This window comes from Lonchura striata, chromosome 16 (assembly GCF_046129695.1).
Source record: "Lonchura striata isolate bLonStr1 chromosome 16, bLonStr1.mat, whole genome shotgun sequence".
NCBI lineage: Eukaryota > Metazoa > Chordata > Aves > Passeriformes > Estrildidae > Lonchura > Lonchura striata.
Window position 1 is genome coordinate 1,740,844 of NC_134618.1, and position 20,947 is coordinate 1,761,790.

Below are 20,947 nucleotides of genomic sequence, written 5' to 3' on the forward strand. Positions count from 1 at the left end.
ATTGTACCTGCAGTTCTGGGGGTCCCAGCATATGAAGTACTTAAAGAAGGCTTATAAAAAAGACAAGGAAAGACTTTTCAGCAGGGCCTGGAGGGACAGGAAAAAGGTTGATGGTTTTAAACCACAGGAGGGGAAATTTAAAATATATTATGAAAACATTTTTTATTACAAGTGTGGGGGGGGCTCTGGCACAGGTTGCCCAAAGAAGCTGTGGGTGTCCCATCCCTGGAAATGTTCAAGGCCAAGAAGGACAGGGGTTGGTCTAGTGGAAAGTACCCTTGTTTAGTAGAAAGTACCCCTGCCCGTGGCAGGGGGTTGGGATAAAATGGTCTTTAAGGTTCCTTCCAATCCAAACCACTCTGTAGTTCTGTGAGCCTAAGCTCAGGTATGTTGCTAATGCAATTAATCAACTGCCAGCAAACATCAGAGTGAAGCATTGTTATGGCACGTACTCCTCCATCTCCACTCATCGATATGGACAAAACTGGACTCTGGGACCGACAAGGTCAGAACCCATCTTGCTTAGCCAGTAAAATTATTTCCAATTGTGGTTTGTGCCTTTTTATCTTCAGGGTACAGTGAGCAAATATTTAAAGAAAAACTTAGAAAAATACAACATCCCAGATTTTGACTGCATGGGCAGAGATAATTCTGGGTGTGTATAATTTACACCCTTAATTGCTTAGGTTTCAGTAATAACAGAATAGATAATCTAAACTTTGTGTATGTTTTCTTATCACCTGTGGGCAATACATGCACAGCATTTTGCAGAAGATAAAACTAAAGAAATCTATCAAAGTGGATTAATCCAACAGACTAAGAAGGTATGTAAAAATAAAAACACATTTAATGAAGAAATAACACCACAGATAACAGCAACTCAAAAGTGGATCTGAACTAGACACTGCAAGCCTCAAGTGTAGTAACTTCTGATTCTATCATGTAAAAATAACCTGAAGTCATTCATACTCACATCCCCCGATCTTTTTCCTTAGTTCCCCATAGCAGATTAAGCCATACAGCTCCAGGGAGGATTTTTTCAGCCCTTGAGAAAACACTAGAAAGCAGAAAAGGTGTCCGTGAGATGCAGGTTGCAGATACACACAGCTACATTGCAGATGCTCATTTCAACACTAAAAAGGAGAAGATTTGTATTTTCAATGATGAGACAAATCACAAAGGCAAAATTAAGTTTTGGTTCAAGAAACACTATAATAGGATTGGTTCACCAACTTCCTTTTTATGGCATATTTTAGATTACAGGAAAACAAAGCAATCTCCATGGAATTTAAACAAATATGCAACTGCTCAATATGCAAAATAAAGCTAAATCACAATAAAGCTAGATCTAGTATCAACTGCTTACAAATTCTAAGGGAAATGTCCAGATGCCCCCAAGCAAATGCATACAGAACACTTTTACATGAAAATTCAGGGGTAGGTTTGGATTTTCCAGAGACAGATTTTTTCTACGCACAAACACACCATAAGAGATTTGACACAAATTCTAGATTCTAAACTTTTACACAAAAAATTGCTGACATTTTATTCCAACTTTGCAAGGGTTTTTTTTTGTCCTTTCTCTTCAACACACAAGATGCAGACATTACTCCTAATAGATCTAAAGATCTATAACAGCAAGGAGAGTCTTGTGATTTACAGATCAAGTGAAAATATTTATTCTTGTCTATTCATCAAAACTTTAGTTCTCTTTGATCTCAAAATCCAAGCACACATATTTTTATCAATACTAAAACCTAATTGAACTACTGCACTGATTGTTAAAATTCCTTCAGACAATGAGATTCTAGAAGCCAAAGATACAGATATATAACTTATTTTTATTTTTAAAATTCTTCCATACTGCGTTCACTGTAACGCTGGCTTTTAAATAAAATATGAATGGCTCCCATCTTAAACTGCTGCCTTGTTTTGAAAAAAGGAACCCACAAATATACCTTGTGCCAGGTTGTTTAGATACTCAAGTCCTCCTTTAGATAACCTAAGCTCAGGAACACAAAAGTTCCTAAAAAACGATACATTCGTAGTATAGTATGTACTATCATGCATAGTATGATACTAAGTGTATCGTACACTAGCTTTGCATTCCTTCAGCTTCTTTCTAGCCATATCCATTTCTCCTTAATGGGTTACTTTTAATAATTCCTTATTTTTAATTTTTAGTGAGGTTTATCAAGACCAAGTGCTGGGTCCTGCACTTTGGTCAAAACTCCCTGCAGCACTACGGGTTGGGGACAGAGTGGCTGGATAATGGCCAAGCAGAAAGGGACGTGGGGGTGCTGACAGACAGCTGACTGAACATGAGCCAGCTGTGTGCCCAAGTGGCCAAGAAGACCAATGGCACCTGGCTTGGATCAGGAATGCTATGGCCAGCAGGACAAGGGCAGTGATTCTTCCCTTGTACTCAGCACTGCTTGGACCACACCTTGACTGTTGTGTCCAGTTCTGGGTCCCGCAATTTAGGAAAGATGTTGAAATGCTCAAATGTGTTCAGAGAAGGGCAACAAAGCTGGAGAAGGGTCTGAAACCCAAGTCTTTGTAAGGAGTGGCTGAGGGATTTGGATTGTTTAGCCTGCAGAAAAGGAGGCTCATCACTCTCTACAGCTCCCTGAAAGGAGGATGTAGCCAGGTGGGGGTCAATCTCTTCTCTTATGCAACCAGTTACAGAATAAGAGGACACAGCCTTCAGCTGCATCAGCAGAGGTCTAGGATGGAAATTAGGAAGTAGCTCACAGAAAGGATGATTGAGCATTGGAATGGGCTGCCCAGGGAGGCGGTGGAGTCACTGTCTCTGGAGATGTTTAAGACTGGGTGTGGCACTTGGTGCCATGGTCTACTTGGCAAGGTGGTCATAGGTTGGACTTTATGATCTCAAAGGTCTTTTCCATCCTAGTTGATTCTGTGATAAAGAGATTGTATTTTACACTAGCTTTGCATTCTTTTAACTTCTTTCCACATCAATTTTTCCCGGATTAGTTTTTAACTTGAGAGGCTCTGGCCACAAACTGTAGATGAATTTATATCCAAAATTTTGCTGATATTTAGGAGTTGTTCAAAGACCAAAAAATTCAACCACCGCAAATTGCCATGATTTATGCATTACAGAACACACAATTAGAATGACCAGAAAACTCTGGAGACTACTACTTAATCACAAGCTAATGGGAGTTTGACACCTTAATGTCAGAAGAACTGAGTCTTACTAAAATCTGATCACACTGAAATACATTTCTTTAGCCTGTTATTCAGATTAGGCCACCCACAGACTAACTCAAATTCTCTCTGCCCATTCCTAAGTAGTATGGATTTGATAAAAATCCATTATCAATTAAAATGTTACTGTTATTAAACACCACCAGCAGTTTATCTGACATCCTAATTTTGTTTTCATTAAACCAGTTGCAGAAGGAGGGAAAAGAATGGGAAGGGGAATATGGCACTGGGAATAATATTCAAACTTCTGTAAAGTGGGAGCAAATATGTCACCATTTACAAATGTATTGGACTGTTATTTGTTTCTACCTTCCCCCAAGAATTGCAAAGTGTTGCCGGGTCAGTTTGCTTGATAGAGCCATGCCTGATCAATGTTAAGTCATTTGTTGAAGGTACGGGTATGTTCCTGAGAATACAAAAACATTTCCCTGAACCTGGTTTTCCCCCCAGTATTAAGAGCAGATCTGCATTTACTTTGGCTTGGTGAATTCACAGAATAGTAGTGATATAAACAGCAGGTTCTGAAAAGCATTTTTCACAAAACATGAACCTTGATAGGGCCATGCTAACAAAAATAAGAAGTGAGACACTGTGAACTCTCTGTTCCTCCTTAGTATTTATTTCCTCACCTCTAAAAGGTAGGACTCCAACCCTTGCACAAAGCCCATTTCGGTGCATACTAACCATTGTCAAAGTCAATGTACTTGGAAATCTTGTGCCAGGTGCGGTAGTAGAAGTGCCGGACCTGCTCCTTGTTCTTCACCATGCTTGCTGGTTTGCCTTTCTTCTTGTATTTCAGGGCAATGTTGTTCTGGATAGCTTCAAAATCCTTCCCATGCTGAAGAAAGAATAAATCAGATAGAAATACTCAAACACAAACTTGGATCTTGTTGTAAGTCAAGTCAAACAACATGAGGGACTTTGGGGTTCTTTGTGGGAAACTGGATATCAATGGTCACAAACAAAATTTTTGGGGACCGGAACTCAACTGTGAAAGAATGACAATGGCTTCCTTTGTTTTACATAAAATGCAATATGGATCCCAAATTAATTACATTCCAATTTCTTTAACTGTTTCAAAATAAAACCAGTAAGTTGCTAGCAAATTAAAAAAATCACTCAACTTTACTTACAAATGTGCTAAGTAGATGGACTGAAAACATTGATTTTTCTCCCTGAGCATCCTTTGCATTTCCCCCACATATCCGACTAGAGTAAATGAAAAACATACTATATATACCAGCTGCAGTTTTATTTACAGTACATTTAATGTTACTGATACTAGAAGTAAAAAATTTGAGTTTCAGAAGATTTGATTTTATACACATTAACTTCTGCTATCACATTTTTTTTGTATTTAGAAAAGGTTGGAACTCATTTAAATACAAAGTATGAAAACCTCTTCTGAAAGGTAGTGGCACAAAATGAATGGTAGGAGGGATTGAACAAACTGAGTCTCAGATCTACCTTAAAACAATTTTTAAAAATTTTCCCTCACTGTTCAAAAAAAAGTCAGTGAAGTGACTTAAAAATTACTTGATTCTTAGGAATATTACTGAAATTCAGGGGAGTTAAAAAAAGACAATACTGTTCAAGTGCTCCTTTTGTCCAGAAAACATATATATGTGATACCATATGTATTATGAAAAAATAATAATTCAAAAACATGCACATGTGCAAAGATAACTCCCCATCACTGCTTTTGTTTTTACCTTTGGCATGTAGTTTCAAAACAGATATGCTGTTGAAATAATCACAGGAAGAGGAAAAGCAGGAATCCATCATATACATCATAAGAGACAGCAGATAAGATGATGTAACTTTTTCTTGTCTCTCAACCCTAGGACTGAACAGGCTCTAGCCTCTTCAGGACCAAAGATTAAACACAATTCTCTTTAGAATAGAGCAGCTTTTCTTGTTTGGTATTATTACAAAGCAAGTGTGTTGCTTTTAAATGTTCAGATGGGGACATTATTTAATTATGTTCATTTGAAACAACCATAATTAAAGAACAACTGAACTTACTATAAACATTTATTAATAAAACTCAAAAATATTTCCTGTGTATTTAAAGAAAAAAAAACCAAGAAACTGGACACTTTTAACATATGACTTGGACTGACAGCTGTTTTACAGCCCCATGTATGGCCCTACAAATGCTCATCTGTAAGTAGCCTTCTGCTCCTGCCAATCTCACCCTAATCAACCTTCTTTAGGAATATCCAGACTCTAACCAAAGCCATCGATGTCTGTTATTTTCTTCTACATGTACCTCATACAGTCCCTCAAAGAAAGTATTCTTGTCCTCCGTGCTCCATGACTCCCACTGCCGTCGGACTTTCTTCCCTTCTTCCTTCTCTCCTGCCGAGGAACCCAAGTTCCTTGCTGCTGACTTGGAATTCCCAGCAGGATTGCTGGGAGGAATTCCTGATGTGCCACCAGGCGCATTTCCTCCATTATCTGCTGCTGTAAAAATCCATGACCAGGGTGAATATTAAACCAACAGGAGAATTCATGGATAGAGAGGTAAGGGAGTAACTTGGGATTTTCTCCTTTTTCACTTGAAATACAATGGGCAAATAACAAGGTTCATTTTATGGGAATAAAATCTCAAAGCACAGAAAACAAGGGGAAGATTTCAATGGCTTAATTTTCTACTTCCAGAAGTAACACAGATAAGCAGGAATGTATCACAGCAGCCTCTACCAGATAACCCCTGCTGGTGCTTATATGCTGGTGAGGTCTGCAGTCACTGCCCTGCAGCCAGGGGAAACTCCTGAGCAGTGCTGAACAGGGAGCTGACCAGTGGAGCAAAGTGATGTCCATGAGGAAAATAGGTAGGACAGTGACAACCTTGTCTTTGGTCTTGATCCTACTGCCTCCGGAGTAACTGTGAAAAAGGAAGGATTGAGAGATTTGGACTTTAGTTCATCACACAACAATAGATCAGCATTTCCATAATCTGATCCACAGTGTATGATCCTCAGAGCACCACCTCTGACACGGCCCATCTAGGAAGCCTCCAGCTATCCAAAGGACGGCAAGTCTCAACCCATTCTCCTTTCCCAAATCCTGCTGTGGCTTTCAGAAAAAGGCACAGAGGTGTAATCTTGATTGTCCCTTTGTCAGTTATCAGCAAAGAACATGGAAAAAGAGGTGTGAAGATTGGAAATACTAAAATGAGAATAATGCTGGATAAAACTAAGAGAATTTGCTGTTTACTCAAGTAGGGATCTGAAAAGAAAATGGGATAGAAAATCTACAGACAAAACACCATGCCCGGTTTGACACTGTATATCGGAACGCTAATCCAGAAACTAAGGCAAACTCCCCAAATTGTACTCATTTTTTTCTGTAAAAATATAAACATTCCCAGTAATTTATATTTCCAAAATGAATTGTCTTCAATCTTATTTTAAAAAATTATTTAGGATTTGACTGTCCTTATCAATGCCAACATCTACTTAATAGAACAGAAGTCTTTTAACACTAAGCATTCATTGCTCATTATAAAGAATGCTCATTACACTTTCCTTTTCTCTAGTTACTGGCCATTATGTTTTGTGTTTTACCTCATGATATATTGGCTTGCCTTAGTTTATCTGCTTATACACCCAGCTTGTACAATACAGCGGTCCTAACTGGTTTCCTTAACTTCTATAGGTATCAACATAATTCTCTCTTTCATATTTAGGCTTAAAAAGTTCAGTTATCTTTTCAAACTCAGCTTCATGAAGCAGGTCTTTTTCCCTGACAAAGGTTAAAAAAACCCCCTATATATATGTTTTTTATATATACACATACATATATATCTCATTCAAGAACCCAGAGATCCCACTTTGACAATTTTAACAGTATTTTTTTTAAGTATCAGAAGAATCAGGTGTTACAGGCCCAGCATGTTTTAGAGATTTAAAGACTTGTATGTAAATCTTAACAAGTCAGTTGCAATTTGAAAGGAATTCCTTTGGGTGACAATATTTCTCCAAATCCTAGAGAAGGTGGTTTGCGCAAGTAATGGAGAATATTTGAAATCAAACCTGGAAGAAAGCAAGAGGTGTGAAAGTACTTTTTTTCATGCATACAAAAAATATTTACTTGATATAAAATACGATATTGTGACTATTTTGGAGTTAATGTTTCTTTTAATTCTAGGGATTACTATTTGACTCTTTTGAAAATATTACTGTCTACCACAAGGAAGCATGCAAGGCAAGACATGAAAAATCATTAGACATCTAGAAGGAAATGCACTTATAAACAACTTCTGAAATAAACAGCTTCTTTACTTCCTAAAGTCTTCAGCCACCGATAAAATAATTGAAACTTATGCCATTTAATTCTGGCACTGTGTAGGTAAATCCTTTATAAAAAAGGAAACCACAAGAAAAAAACTGAGCACTTTAACAGACGGCTGAGAAAAAAGCCAACACAGACACAGAACTGACACTTCCTCATTCTGCAAATGTGAGATTGGAATATCACAACTTGCACAGTAATGAAATACAGATCTTTGGTCAAGAAGGGGAAAATCAAACACGTCAGCCCCCAAACTCAATCTCCAATCTCCTGTTGCTACCAGCTCCCAACACAAAGATGTCCTTTATCAGAAGCCAGGTACAGGATTTCAGTCCAGAGTCACTATTCTGATCACAGATCCCTAACTTCCAAGAAATCCTTCAGAGGAACAATGAATGCAGGATATGGGGGTTTCATTTGTGTGCTGGGTGGTTGGTTTTTGTTTGGGGTTTCTGGGGGGGGGGGGATTTATTTTTTTTAATACTTAGTCAAGCAAATAAATCCTAAGTAAGCTGCTTGAGGAACAGATCTTACCAAGAATTTTCTAAAGATTGTTCAGTACACTTGGTACACATAAAGTTTTCCTTATTAAAAAGCGTACAAAGCAAAAGTGTCAGTGAAGATTTTATGGTCTTATTGAAATTTAAAGTTCAATTAATTTTCATTTACATTTTAGTTGTAGGTAAAAGATGGACTGAAGAGTTCTATTGGACATGCTGAGGACTCCATGAATTCATCTTCTACAAAGGACACGTAGCTCATAAGTGATCTTTTGTTCCTTTATGCACACTTACTATTGCACAAGACAAACTGTAGTCCTGGGAATTTTAACAGTATCTTTTTCGTTTTAAACTCTTTTAAAAATTAGCATCCAGACAATTGTTCAGAATATTGTATATGAAGATCTAAAAATCTGAATATCCTTTCACATCTACAGAGCTCTTTCATGCCATTCAGTTTTTTCAGAAACAAACGCGCTTGCTCTATATTCCTTTGCATAAACTTTCTTACTACTGTGCATGGTAATATTTATTGTTGGGTGATCCCAATCAAACTTAGAGTATACTGAACCTTGGTACGGCAATGGAATGTACTGTAGTCTAAAACAAAGAACTACAGACGAGTTCAGGATACAAAGCAAAAACAAGACCAGTCGTACATCAATAAATTACTCCCCATAAATTCATTACTTCAATCTTGCTGTATGCAATTCTCGTTACATACAGAACAGCTAATGAGCTTTCATCCCCTCACTAATGATTGAAGATTCTATTATTAATTTCCAATAATGGATGATTTAAAAATTCATCAATGCATTGAAACAAGAAGCTCCCCTGAGGCCAGCTATACAATTACTGCTGCAGAATGCTGGGGAGAAGGAGGGGGCTCACTCTTAACAACCTGCTGGGGTGTTTGCTCAATGTAAAATCATTTATAGAAGAGACAAGACAAAGACAAGCTGGACATTCTCCCACTGTCTACTCCTCTTGCATCTCTCAACCAGTGAATTAGCCGTCCACACCATTACAGCTGTAACAACTCCTTTCCTTTGCCCTAGGTGCACCAGAACACCAGCATCTGTGTACCAGGTATTAATTTGGATATGTAAGTTCCCAGCATTTTCCCTCAGCCTCTAATACACAGTTTGCAAAGACTTCAGGTTTTTGTGCTCGGTATTTGAACTGCAACACCTAACAAAATCATGGGTCAAAACACTAGTGTTCCAGAGAAACTTATTCAATCCTTTTGTCCAGTGTTCTCTACCCATCTACATGTCCCATTATTAAAACGTCATTGATCTGTGACTGGCATAATATCATATCAAACTACATTCCCATGGAAAAAGCTGTCTCTGTAGTTCAAGGCAAAACATAAACACTTGCAAAAATTTATACAAAAACATTTAAAAGCTGCAGTTTCAGAATCTGATATGAAAATGACAAACAATGGAATACACATATTTAAAATAACAGACACTGATAGTATCAGGATCTCATAGTGCCTCAACTTCTTCCTTCTAGGTAGTGTGTTAGAATTTGCCTTTCAGTCTTCCACTGACAGCTCTTACAGGCCAGCTGATTCATGTCTTCTGTGACAGATTATACACAGAGAAGCTGGAGTCCCCAGAGTAAATTCTCACTACATCCTTGTATCCAAACACACAGGCTGGGTTACAGGCTTAGCTCACAACATCTTAACTTCTTCAGGTGTCACCAGTCACTGTAGGTGGAGCACTCATGTGGGAATACCTTTATAAACAAGATGGGGCATTCACACTCTTGCCTGCCGCAGTTCAAATGCTGAACTCACTCCCCAAAGCGTGGGATGCGAATGCCAACTTGTAACAGACAAGTTCCCCACAAGTCAACACTTCATTTTGCAAACTTTGTAACTGGAAAGGAAGTTTCCATCCTGCCTCCACAGAACACAGCACGGACACCTGAGAAAGGCAAGTCTAGAACAGCTTACAGCAGGGTTATGCCATATAGTGTTCTTGTTGTGAATTAACATCCAAAGTTTGCAACAGACTCACAGAATAACCTGAGTTGGAAGGGACCCACAAGGATTATGGAGTTCAACTCTTACATGAATGGCCCATACAGGAACAGAACATGTGACTGTGGCATTCTTAGTACCATGCCATGACCAACTCAGCTAATCTCAGGCTCAACTGGTAACTGTCCTACACAGACAATGGCCGCCTATCTTCTCCTAACTGCTACTAGTTAGAAAATTAGAGATAGATGAATGAGTTAAAAGCATAGAGAGTTTCAATTGTCAACCGGAGCCTTTTAACAAAGCTATACTGAAGGCTTGCTTCTCTCTATACTAAGCAGGATCTGTTTAGTATATAATGTATCAAAGGCAGTACTATCTGAGCTAACCCAGAAGAGCTATAAAAAGCCTCCATGTTTTATTATACATTTGGTCACCACCCCATCTCCCATAAATCACTATTCTCTTGCTTTTCCCGAAGAAAATACCCATAAAGCTCAGTTCCACTTAATCCTGCAGCCTTGCAGGCAGGTACCTGTCAGACTCAGTACTTACTGCACCAAAGGAGAAAATCCTCCTCTTGCAGTACAGGATGAGAGACTGTGGAGTCCCAGCCCCAAGCCACTTTGAAAGGGAGGGAGGAGGGAGAACTGGTGTAAATGGGATGGCAAAGAATGAATCATTTCAGGGTAGGATGGAAGGAGAGGTACTAAGTGCAAGTGAGATGGACAGAATTAAGGAGAATGTCAGAACAACGGACTGTGCCACTAGTTTTTAAACAGTGGTTCATGTCCCAGAGAAATGCTGGAGGAATAACATCCCAAATGATGGTTACAATATATTCGGCAACCCATGAACTCAGGAAGATACAACAGAAGATACTGTAAGTACATACATCAGTTTTTTTTGGTATCTACATCCGCTCTACAGAAGACAGTAGTTGATTTAACCCACATGCTACCAAACATGAAATTTTGGCATGCTGAAACAAACTAGACTGCTTTTTAGCAAGTTCTATACCATGCCAAAAGAGATTGAACACTTTAATTTGACTAAGCTTTCAGCTGAACAAGTTCTTTTTCAAAAAATAACTGATTATTACTTCAAAACAAACCCAAATACTTGTTTAAGCTATTCCACACATTTTAGGAATAAATCCAGAACAACAGCATGAAAGACATCTTCAAGCTTCAGCTCATCACCATTACGCTAGTCTTCCTGACTTCATTCTGCATTCAGAAAACGGATAAAAACACAAAAATGGCAATACTCTAGTTCTATAAGCTAAATCTACAGTACTTTGTAGCAATGTATTCCAATATGCCTTTTATCAATGTGGTCACAACATACACATGCATACATATTCCATCCACTCCGGCTTCATGGACCAAAGCCTCAAAACACACTTTAACCCCTGTGCTCAGCAACTATGTGGCATACTGGTGTTTGAGAAGCAAACTCTCAGAAATCCCTCTTTTTCAGCAACCTTCCATTGGTCTACATCTCCTCCCTCTACAGACCTCCCTGCACTGGAACTCCTTCAATAAACTGTCTTGACACCACTAGTCCTTCAAGTTTCTGCTATGGTTTCATGCAAGTTACTTGACTTCTTTTCAAGCCTTCATGCTTTAAAAGTCATCCATCAGTTGAGGTAGTGACTACAACCTTGAAAATACAATTAAAAGGTGATGAACAGAGTATGACAATAATTCTAAAAAAAATGTAGAGATTTAGATATTTATGCAGGAAATTTGATAAACCTTCCCACAATTCCAAATTGATTGGCTACTGAAGTGAAATAGTTTCCAAACTGTATTTTACTGTACTACTTCCTATGTAATTTTTGCCTCAAACTCAAAACTGCATCTCAGTGCACAAAAGACAAGAGGCAGTATTCAAAGGTGGAATTAAAGAGTACATCAGGGCAACATTAGGAGCATGTTTACACACTCCACGAGGCAGAACTCGGGAATTACTATGAGCAAGCTTCCCAGAACCACAGTAAGATAAAGTTGAAAAGTCAGCAGCTGCTGAGTGGGCACACTCTTTTTACAGTTTACAGCCGAGTTTATTAATGATTTGTCTGCTACAATAAGGACCCTAAAAGCATAAATGCCAAAAGTAACAAGGAATTTGCAACACACATAAAAAAATTACTATTTTCAAAATTTCTCTGAAGACAAACCAACGCCTGCTGAGCAACTACAATTTGAAAGAAAGTGCATTGATCACACTCCTAAGAAATTGGCAAGTGAGAGTCTTCCTTTCAGAATACAGAGGTTCTACAAGTAGAACCACTTCAATAAAATGTTAAGGGTTACACAGCATTATTGAATGCCTATTACAAAAGCAAGTTTCTTGTTTCACTGCACCAAGCATAGGCATGGTCTGGTCACTTCAGCTGGCCCCTGTCAGAGTTACTTGTGCAGCCATCACCTTGACTTTGACATAAACAATACAAAAGCTTCCAGGTTCAGAACTGATGCACTCCAGCTGTTCATCATTTTTATACTTAGAGAGGGAGGTGAAAGTTAGTGGGACAGCTAAAGAAAGGATTTAAGTACAATCTTTATTAGTCATCTCCACCCTTCCATTCATTCTGTATCAGAAGCTGGCTCTGTGAGACACTTTGCCTGGAACACAGCGCACTATGAATTCTGATCACAAGGCATTCCACTAGGGAGAATTTAGACAAGCCTGGAAAATCTCTCATTAGGCATCTCTGAACATAAAGAGCCCAAATTAGAAAGGATCCCCGCTCCATGGCTCTGTTCTCCAAAATCTAGCAGTTATGTTCTCAATCATATCAGAGAATTCAATCAATAGGACACATTCACACCAAATCTGGCCAGGCAGAGGTGTGGCCAGTCTTAAAATCAAAAAAGTGAAAGCACAGTCATAATTCTACCACTGTCACTCCTGATGAATTTAAGAAGTTCTCCCAAACCTGACAACATGGTACAGTGATTGCAATCCATGGCTGCTAACTAAGTTTGTATTTCCTGTTCTGTATGTAATTTTTTAATGTTTGTTTTGGAATCTGAATTGCAAAAGTGAATTAAATTTCTTTTCCTATTGCATGGATATTCTTAGTGAAAAATCATTATGCTGCTCTGGAATTGGAAATAAATGTTCATGTACAAACATGAATATACACTTACACAAACACATGTACTTGTTCACACACGTATGGACTTCCAAATCAATTGAATAATTTCAAATGGACATATTCAACTTGTGAATCACAGACAAGATGTATTTCAAGGAAACACCTCCTCACATCTAATACTATTTACAATCCTGGGATTAATTATACATAGCTAAACACTCCTGGGTATTCCATTTGTTTGTTTATTTGGTTTCGTGCAACTGGAAGAAAAATTATATAGGCCTTTCTGTTCTGTCCTCTGCCACTACACACTGCTTTCATTTAACATTCAAGAGATTAAAGAGGACTTACTAAGGTATTTAGAAATATTTTAGTCAATTATACCAACTGCCAAGCAACTGAGTTCAATAATATTTTTCTGATATAACAATAACTAAAATATCCCCATTTGCACTGATTTATCATGGCAACACAAAACTATCGTAACTGTAATGCTTACTTAATGCCTAGCATGTGCACAGCCCTGAGAGGGAAAGAGTGAGGTAACCTCCAAGACACATTTATGCTACATGGAATTATACTTCAATTTAGCAGACAAGAGTAAATTTCATTATTTTAAATGTTGATGCAATCTTTGAGTGCTGTTTTTCTCAAAAATTAACAGAAAATAGCACTTTAGCACCTGATACCCAAAATTAGGTTCAAGTACAGCTCAACTGCAGTCTGAGATGTCATCAGTCACTGCTGAGCACACATAATAGCACCAAAATATTTAAATATTCCTGCTGCCTTCCAGCTATTCCAAGTTAGAAACAGTGCCAAAAAATTAAATTCTTGTCTCCAATGCTAAGTGGAAAAGCAGGTGTGCGTATGTCTGTACCTACAAACCTTCAGATGTATATAAATCAGTCTTAATAAAAACTCAAATCACATAGATGCTCAACCTATTCTGATATAGAGAACCAGGACTCCCAACACCTTAGAAACAAGTATGTCAATATGTGTATTTCATTGCTGTTTCCAAAATAATTATTTGGATAATAGAAATAACTGGGGGAAATCACCAATGTCTTGTGGGTGGGATTTTTTTTCCTATGCTAACTAGCACCCAGTGAATATTATGTTACCATCCAAGAACAGAATTCAGTGTGCAGCCATCTAATTACACAGAGTAGTTAGCTAGAGTCTGATTTCCTAATCAAAAGACAGGATTTTCCCAAAACTCAGGAGAGATGAAATAAAGACATTAAAGATTTGCTTCAATAATGTAGAATTTTTCCTCCTCCACATAAATGTCCAGACCCTCCATTTCTGGAAGCGCAGAGAGGACAGTGCGCAGCCGAGAAGCTGAAGCCTTGGGACACAAAGAAGATTTCAGCCATGAGAAACAAGCCCCAAAACACCTTCCCAAAACAAAAAAAAAAAGATGGCATCTACAGAAAGAGAATGGCAACCCACAGTCCCACAGGTGCCTCCCCTCTTTGCCATCACCCTTCCCTGCATGTTTTTAGGGTGTCAAAACACATTACCTTTGCCTTTCCCAGCAGTGCTGCTGCCAACTGAGGAGGATGCCTGGGAATCTTTCTTCAGTCTCTTGCTCTGCGGTCTGACACTGGACCTGAGAAAATGATGCTGGTCCTGGCTCTGGGAGGGCTGGAGAGAGGCAGGGGCCGGTGACAAGCTGGGGTTCGGTGGGGGGCTGCTGGTAGTGTTGTTGTTAATGATCTTCTCTTCTTTCTTTGTGCTACTGCTGCCTGGAGCTGCCTCTCCTCCTCCTCCTGCCCCTTCTTCTTCCAGGGACTCCTCATCTCCTCCTGTTCTCTTGCCCAGCTTTTTCACCCCTTCCTCCCCGCTGCTCTCTCCCAGTTTCACTGTCATCCTGTGGGGGAGGAGGGAGAAAAGAGGGAGGCAACCCAGTCAGGCCAGGGAGCCCCCCGGGGAGGCAGAAAAACCCCTGGGCTGAGAGGGGAGAAGTTTAGCTGCAGAAATTCCTCTCAACATGGCCGCCGTTGTTTGTTACTAAATCCCCTTTCGTTTGCTGTCCCGACCCAACAACCTGTGCCGAGGGTGGGAGGGGGAAAGCCCCGCCACAACCCCTCTCAAACCGGCCCAAACGGCGGCCAGAAGCCCCCGGTAGCCCCTCGTCTCTGTCCCGAAGTGCTCCGGGCCGCCCTTGGCCGAGAAATCGCTCGGCCAAACTCGGGCGTGTAGCAGCGCTCGCCAGCGCCGGAGGAGCGTCAGCCGCTGGGCCAGCGGAGGAGAACGGAAAAGTGCTGCTCCCCCATCCCATCCCACCCTACCCCACCCCTCCGCGGCTCCCGAGCCCGGGGCTCTCCTCTCTCCTCACCGCGGAGCCGCGGCCCGGCCCGCCGAGGGGGGGGGATGCATGCTCCTGGATGCGGCGGCGGCTTCTCCTCCTCTGTGTGTGTGTCTGGGGCTGGGACTGGCCGAGGCTCCCGAGGTTCCCGCTCCCCTCCGCCCCCACCCCGCACCTCCCCGCGCTCCTTTCCGCCGGGCAGCCCCGACCCCGCCGCCCCCGCCGACGGCAGCACCGTGGGCCGGGTCTGTTCTGTCACTGGGAACGGGCAGGGACCGGCTCCCCAGGCCAGCACCCCTGCCTGCCGCCTCTGCTGGAAGGAAATTAATGACACCCCATTTTTTCCCCCTTTTCTTTTTTTTTTTTCTTTTTTTTTTTTTTTTTTTTTTTTACTTTGGAGGGCAATAAACTTCAGATGCATCTACAGCGGTTGTGCACCCTTGCCTCGTTGCTCCTGGCCATGCAGAGACCCCGGCCAAGCAGGGCAGCCCTAAACCCTTGTGCCAAGGGAGCATCCTTAGGCTTTCAAAGACATCTGTCGACTTTTCGGACCTGACACTGGGACCAGTTGCTGGGATGACCACTTCCTGTGCTGACTTCACAAATCCTGTCAATTCTGAAGGCTTTTTTCAAATACTTGGAACAAAACATCAGAAACAAGCTGAAGGCATTAAATCACATTATCTGTTAAAACCCAACAACTTCTTTAGTTTTTTCCTCAAGAGTGTAAAAATATTTCTGACAGCATGTCCTAAAGAAGTCAACTTCCAAGAAAGAACCAATTAGAGCACACAGCAAGGAGCAGTACTTGGGATGCAATTGCCTTGACACCATGGCAGAAGCCACCATCCAACTTCTTTAGGGAAAAGATAACCAACAAGAGGAGGAAATTCTGAATATCACAAACACTGGAATCACTACAGATTAGGCTGACACCAGGATAACAAGGTTCAAATTAACAAAGATGCATCAACATTATATGGCATATAAATTCATTAAGTTACTGCTTATGAATTGTATTCATACTATTAAAATTATACCTTTCCCACTAGTTTTCAGCTAAAACACTGAACCCATCCAGAATTGTGCTGGGTAGTGTTTTGCTCCTTGAAAATTATCAATAAACTGATCTGAACTGTGGATCTAAACTCACACTGAAATTTGGTTATTTATTCACTTGACAGTGAATAACTTGACTAGTTAGAGACTAGTTCTTCACTCATCAAAACCTACAGTTTCTAGTTGTTTTGAGGACAGAAATATTACAATTCTGACAGTGTATGCTCAAAATCTTTGCGTAAGTAAGGCTTAAATAATTTGAAGTTTGGTTTTATTACTGAATTATCAATTAGCGGTTTTGGTTTTATTATTTATTATTTGGTTATAACCAAGCGATGCATCCAGCCACTGGCCTCCCCCAGCAATTAGCGGCGGGAAACAAAGACACACTCCTTGGGGACAGCTCCTTACAGGACCCGAGTATCACACCGCAGGATCTGCCCCACTTCTCAACTGCTGGCTCCATTCAGCATTCTGCCTAAGCCGTGCAGTTTCCCCGTTATAGCTACTTTCTCCTTTCGTTTTCACCTTCTTCCTCCTTTTCCTTTTTCTCCTTAACTCAAAATTTCTTCAGCCAAGCTGCTTTAGTCGTCTACACCCTCGTGGCCGTCCCTCCACCTCCTCCCGTAAGAGCCCCAGAGACGCGTTCCCCAAGCGCGGCCGGCCCGGATGGCAAGCGGGGCCGGGCCGGTCTCCCCAGGGCCAGGTGCGTGCCGCCCCGCAGGCTCCATCCCCCGCCCCTGCCTCACCTGCCGCATCAATGCCGTCACGCAGCCTCTGCGCTCCGGCTCCGCCGGCGGCGGCTGCCTCGGTTGTTCCGGCACCCACAGTTTCAGGCACCCCCAGGCTGCGCCCAGACCCGCCAGCTCCACAGGCAGCCGGCGCGAAGCCCAGCCGCCCTCCCAGTTTTGCTGACGGCGGTAGCCCCGCTCCCGGCTGCGGGGCCGACCTCTTTTCCCGGGTTGCTCCGAAACCCAGCCGCGGTCCCAACGCCGCCAGGCTCAGCCGGGCCGGGGCCGCGGCGGTTCCGGTTCCTCCTCACCCTGCCCGGGCCGGGGGCGGGGCCGCGTCGCGCGGGCCCAGCTGAGAGCGCCGGCGCTCCCCGCCCCCCAAGCAACGCGTTCCATTGGCCGGCAGTGAGCGGGAGCGAGGCGGGGGCGGGGTCACGGCCCCAGCGCGAGCCAAACAAAGCGCGGCGCGGGGCGCGTGACGAAAGCTCCGCGCGGAAGAAGAGGAGGCAGCGCGTGTCCGCCAGGGGTGGGGGTGAATCCCGAGATCTGGCTGTTGATTGGCTGAAAGAAAAGCCAATGGAGAGCCCTCTAGCCGAGGGCTTTGGATGGGGTCCAGGATTCCATTGGTCAGGAGCGGGTGATTTGCATGCGGCGCAGTATTTGTGGCTGCCGGGCGGCGGCGCCGCCAACTTGTGCTAGTGTATCAGTCGCCCGGGGCTCGGTAGCTGCTGGAGCTCGCTGCCTGGCGGCGCCGTATTGGGCCGGCATCCCCAGGAAAGCCGTGGGACCGCTCTCCCTGGGCCGATTGGGACGTTCGTGGGCTGCATTTGGAAACAGGCGATTACCCCTGGGGAGGCCCTTCGCTCGACCTGAGTTTGCTGCTTGATGTGAACTAATACTTCTATGTAGTGACTTCACGTTAACTGCTAAGCAGGATAATTAAAAAAAAAAATTATAACTGATACTGCATGAGATACTTTCCTCTTAATAATGTGTTTGTGGAAAGAAAATTAGATCATCCTCTTTTGAATCTTTATAATTTTCATAGCAGGAAAGGATGTCAGTCCTGTTCCAAGGAAAATCTCTGTAAACTTAGAAATAAGGTCATAAGTTGTTAAACCTCATGATGGTATCTGAATTCTGGAAAATCTGGCTCCCGTGGAGCATGTTGCAAGTAATTATCTATGATGGTAGAAATGTAGCGTGTCTTGAGCACTGTGTATGGAAATATGTAAATAAGCTGTAAAGTGTATTTGTGAGTAACCAACCAAGTGGATTACTCTAAATGGAATTTGTTAAAAAAAAATTGTCTCCAGTGCCAAGCTTTACATTTAAAGCTACATCTTAATTCTTTGGGTTTTTTTGAAGAAAATATTTTTCAATTTTGTAATAATCTCACACAAAATTATATGGCTTATTTTTCCTCCTTGGTTTGGCCACAACCAAATTCAACAATACTGTTAGGAAATTATGGATTCTGCATCTCCACTACCATGTGTTTCCATAGTGCTTTGCTGAGAGATTTGCAGTTATGTTCAGCTCTCCAGCTGAAGGTTTCCATTCTCTGTATATAAATAACTTTCCCTGCGTGAATAGCCTCATTGCCTCCAGTGGGCTGTTAAGGTGTGAAATTGCTCATGTGTCTAAATGTTTGTGAGAGAAAAGCTGACTGAAAAGGAGTTGGACAAGAGCTGAGAGGCAGGGGCTAGGGTGAGATGTCAAAAGACACTTGAGCTTTATTCAGTTTTGATCATGGCTCTTCCTTGCTAGTCTGTTTTTACAGACCCACACAGCTACAAAATGCAGATAATCTTCCAGTGTTTGTTGTCATGGTTTCCTAGGCCAGGCAAGAACATTAACTTGGATTTGTCCCACATTCTGTGTGTTTTAAGGTATGAATAACAAATTGCATTTTTCCTAGAAAATAGAGCAAGCAATGCATAACTGTTCAATAGAATGACAAAGTTAATATTTTAGATTTGTTAATTTTTAAAATTTTGAATCTAATGTGCACGATTACTGCAAATTATAACATGGAAATACTTTCCCAAAGATCCTAGGTATAAAAGCCACCAATACAGCGAATGTTCTGTATTTTCCTTTTAGATTATTTAGAAGCTTGCAGATTTCATTCATAATTTATTTCTTCTAAGAAGGCTCTGAAGTTGTTTATTCTGGCAGACAATAATGGATGATCTTTGTGTTGCTAAAGCAGTTCTTTCCCGTGCATGTAAGCAGATTTAAATGGAAGGACAGACTGCTATTGTTAATCCCTTATTGCTTACAGAATAAGGAAGCACCTGGTCTTGCAACTTTGTTTTTTTCTTGGTGTGTGAGGTCAAGTCCTTAGGGGAAGGGAGGAAATGGGCTGTGAGCAACAGCACTACTGCAGCCATTCCTGGGACTTCAGGGGTTTGGGGCTGTTAGGCATCTTTTATGATACCAGGGTCTTGGAACTAGATGACTTTTAAAGCCCCTTTCAACCCAAACTATTCTGTGGTTATGTAATTTTATGAGTAGAAGGGAAGATGTTAGTCCACATTCACATGCCTATTTATCATAGAAGCAGGGCTTCTCTGTTGAATATTGAAGGACAGGAAAACTTCATTTCCAGCTAAGCCTGCACAGTATGAATATGTAGTTTAGTTATTGGGAAAAATGTTGTGTTAACATTGAACCAGCTAATTCTGAGAGCTGTGACGTGGTCAATTGAGCAGTCAGTGGGTTGTTTAGACTATTTTTATTCCAGTCCAGAAAGGGATAATAGACTAGATGATTTTTTGAGGCTCCAGCTAGCTGAATGTTTCTGTCTTGAGTGTATCATGTAATTGCAGTAGTTTCCACGACAGCCTGGTTGTCTGAGAAAACATGGCACCTGCACACAGTCTTCTCAGGTCCTCAACTTCTAGTCTTAGGAACTCAAGGCTACAGTGAGAACAATTGGCTGGGCAGAGGCAAGAGATGAATTACTGACTCTGGGAGTAGCACCTGAGTGAGCTAACCGGGGTATTGCATGTTCATGGAATCCACTATGAAGAGATGCCATAAATTACTGTTAGAGCTGGTGCCTTGTAGAGGGATAAGATCAAAAGCTCCAGGAAACAGGATTTTGTCAGTTCTGTGGCTCTGGTCTATGGGAGTTGCTGACTTGTAACAAGAAGGTCTAAAGCCAGTGTTTTGCCTCTCTACCTGAAGGCCTACCATAATTCTAGCAGATATACAGTGTGTTTCAATGTACTGTGTGCCTCTCACTGGGGTTTTTTCCTACTTGCAACCAAAACGGAGCTTTTATATTTGGTTGGTTTTTTGTTTTGGTGTTTGTTTGTTTGTTTTTCTTTCACAAGAGTCCCTGGTTATTTGGGAAAGGAAACTGATAGACAACACATAAATTGCACATTACACATGGCCAGTCTGAGCTCCGGGCGGTACAATTAAATATGATTACGATATGCGTTTCTATATCACGGAGGTTCAGCTGGGTTACACTCCGTCACAGCAGGTACTTGATAGCCTTGGGGACCGGGAGGATTTGGGAAAGGATCTCGATTCTCGGGACGGCGGTACAGTCCATCACCTGCGGTAGAAAGCTTCCTCACAGGTCAAGCCGCCGGGCCCTGCGGACGGCTCTGAGCCCGGCGGGGACAGCGCAGCGGGACGCGCGAGTAAGCCGACGGACCCGCCGCGCTCGTCACCTTCCGCCAC

At 41.7% G+C, this 20,947-nt stretch overlaps 1 protein-coding gene across 3 annotated transcripts in view; it reads right to left on the minus strand.

The window, feature by feature from the left end:
- CRAMP1 (cramped chromatin regulator 1) overlaps positions 1–17,606 on the minus strand; it is a 49,305-nt gene extending 31,699 nt beyond the window's left edge. Inside the window, exons 1-5 of one of the 3 annotated variants that reach the window (XM_021529626.1) lie at positions 17,264–17,606; positions 14,668–15,017; positions 5,507–5,700; positions 3,919–4,072; positions 974–1,057 (exon numbers count right to left, since the gene is read on the minus strand). In XM_021529626.1, the coding sequence (XP_021385301.1) occupies positions 974–1,057; positions 3,919–4,072; positions 5,507–5,700; positions 14,668–15,016 (781 nt within the window). In that variant the 5' untranslated portion in view covers position 15,017; positions 17,264–17,606. Of the gene's footprint in view, positions 1–973; positions 1,058–3,918; positions 4,073–5,506; positions 5,701–14,667; positions 15,018–15,485; positions 15,615–17,263 lie in introns of those variants that run through there. The other 2 variants (XM_021529625.3, XM_021529624.3) reach the window with 2 other exon arrangements.
- Between the last annotated feature and the right edge of the window lie 3,341 nt (positions 17,607–20,947).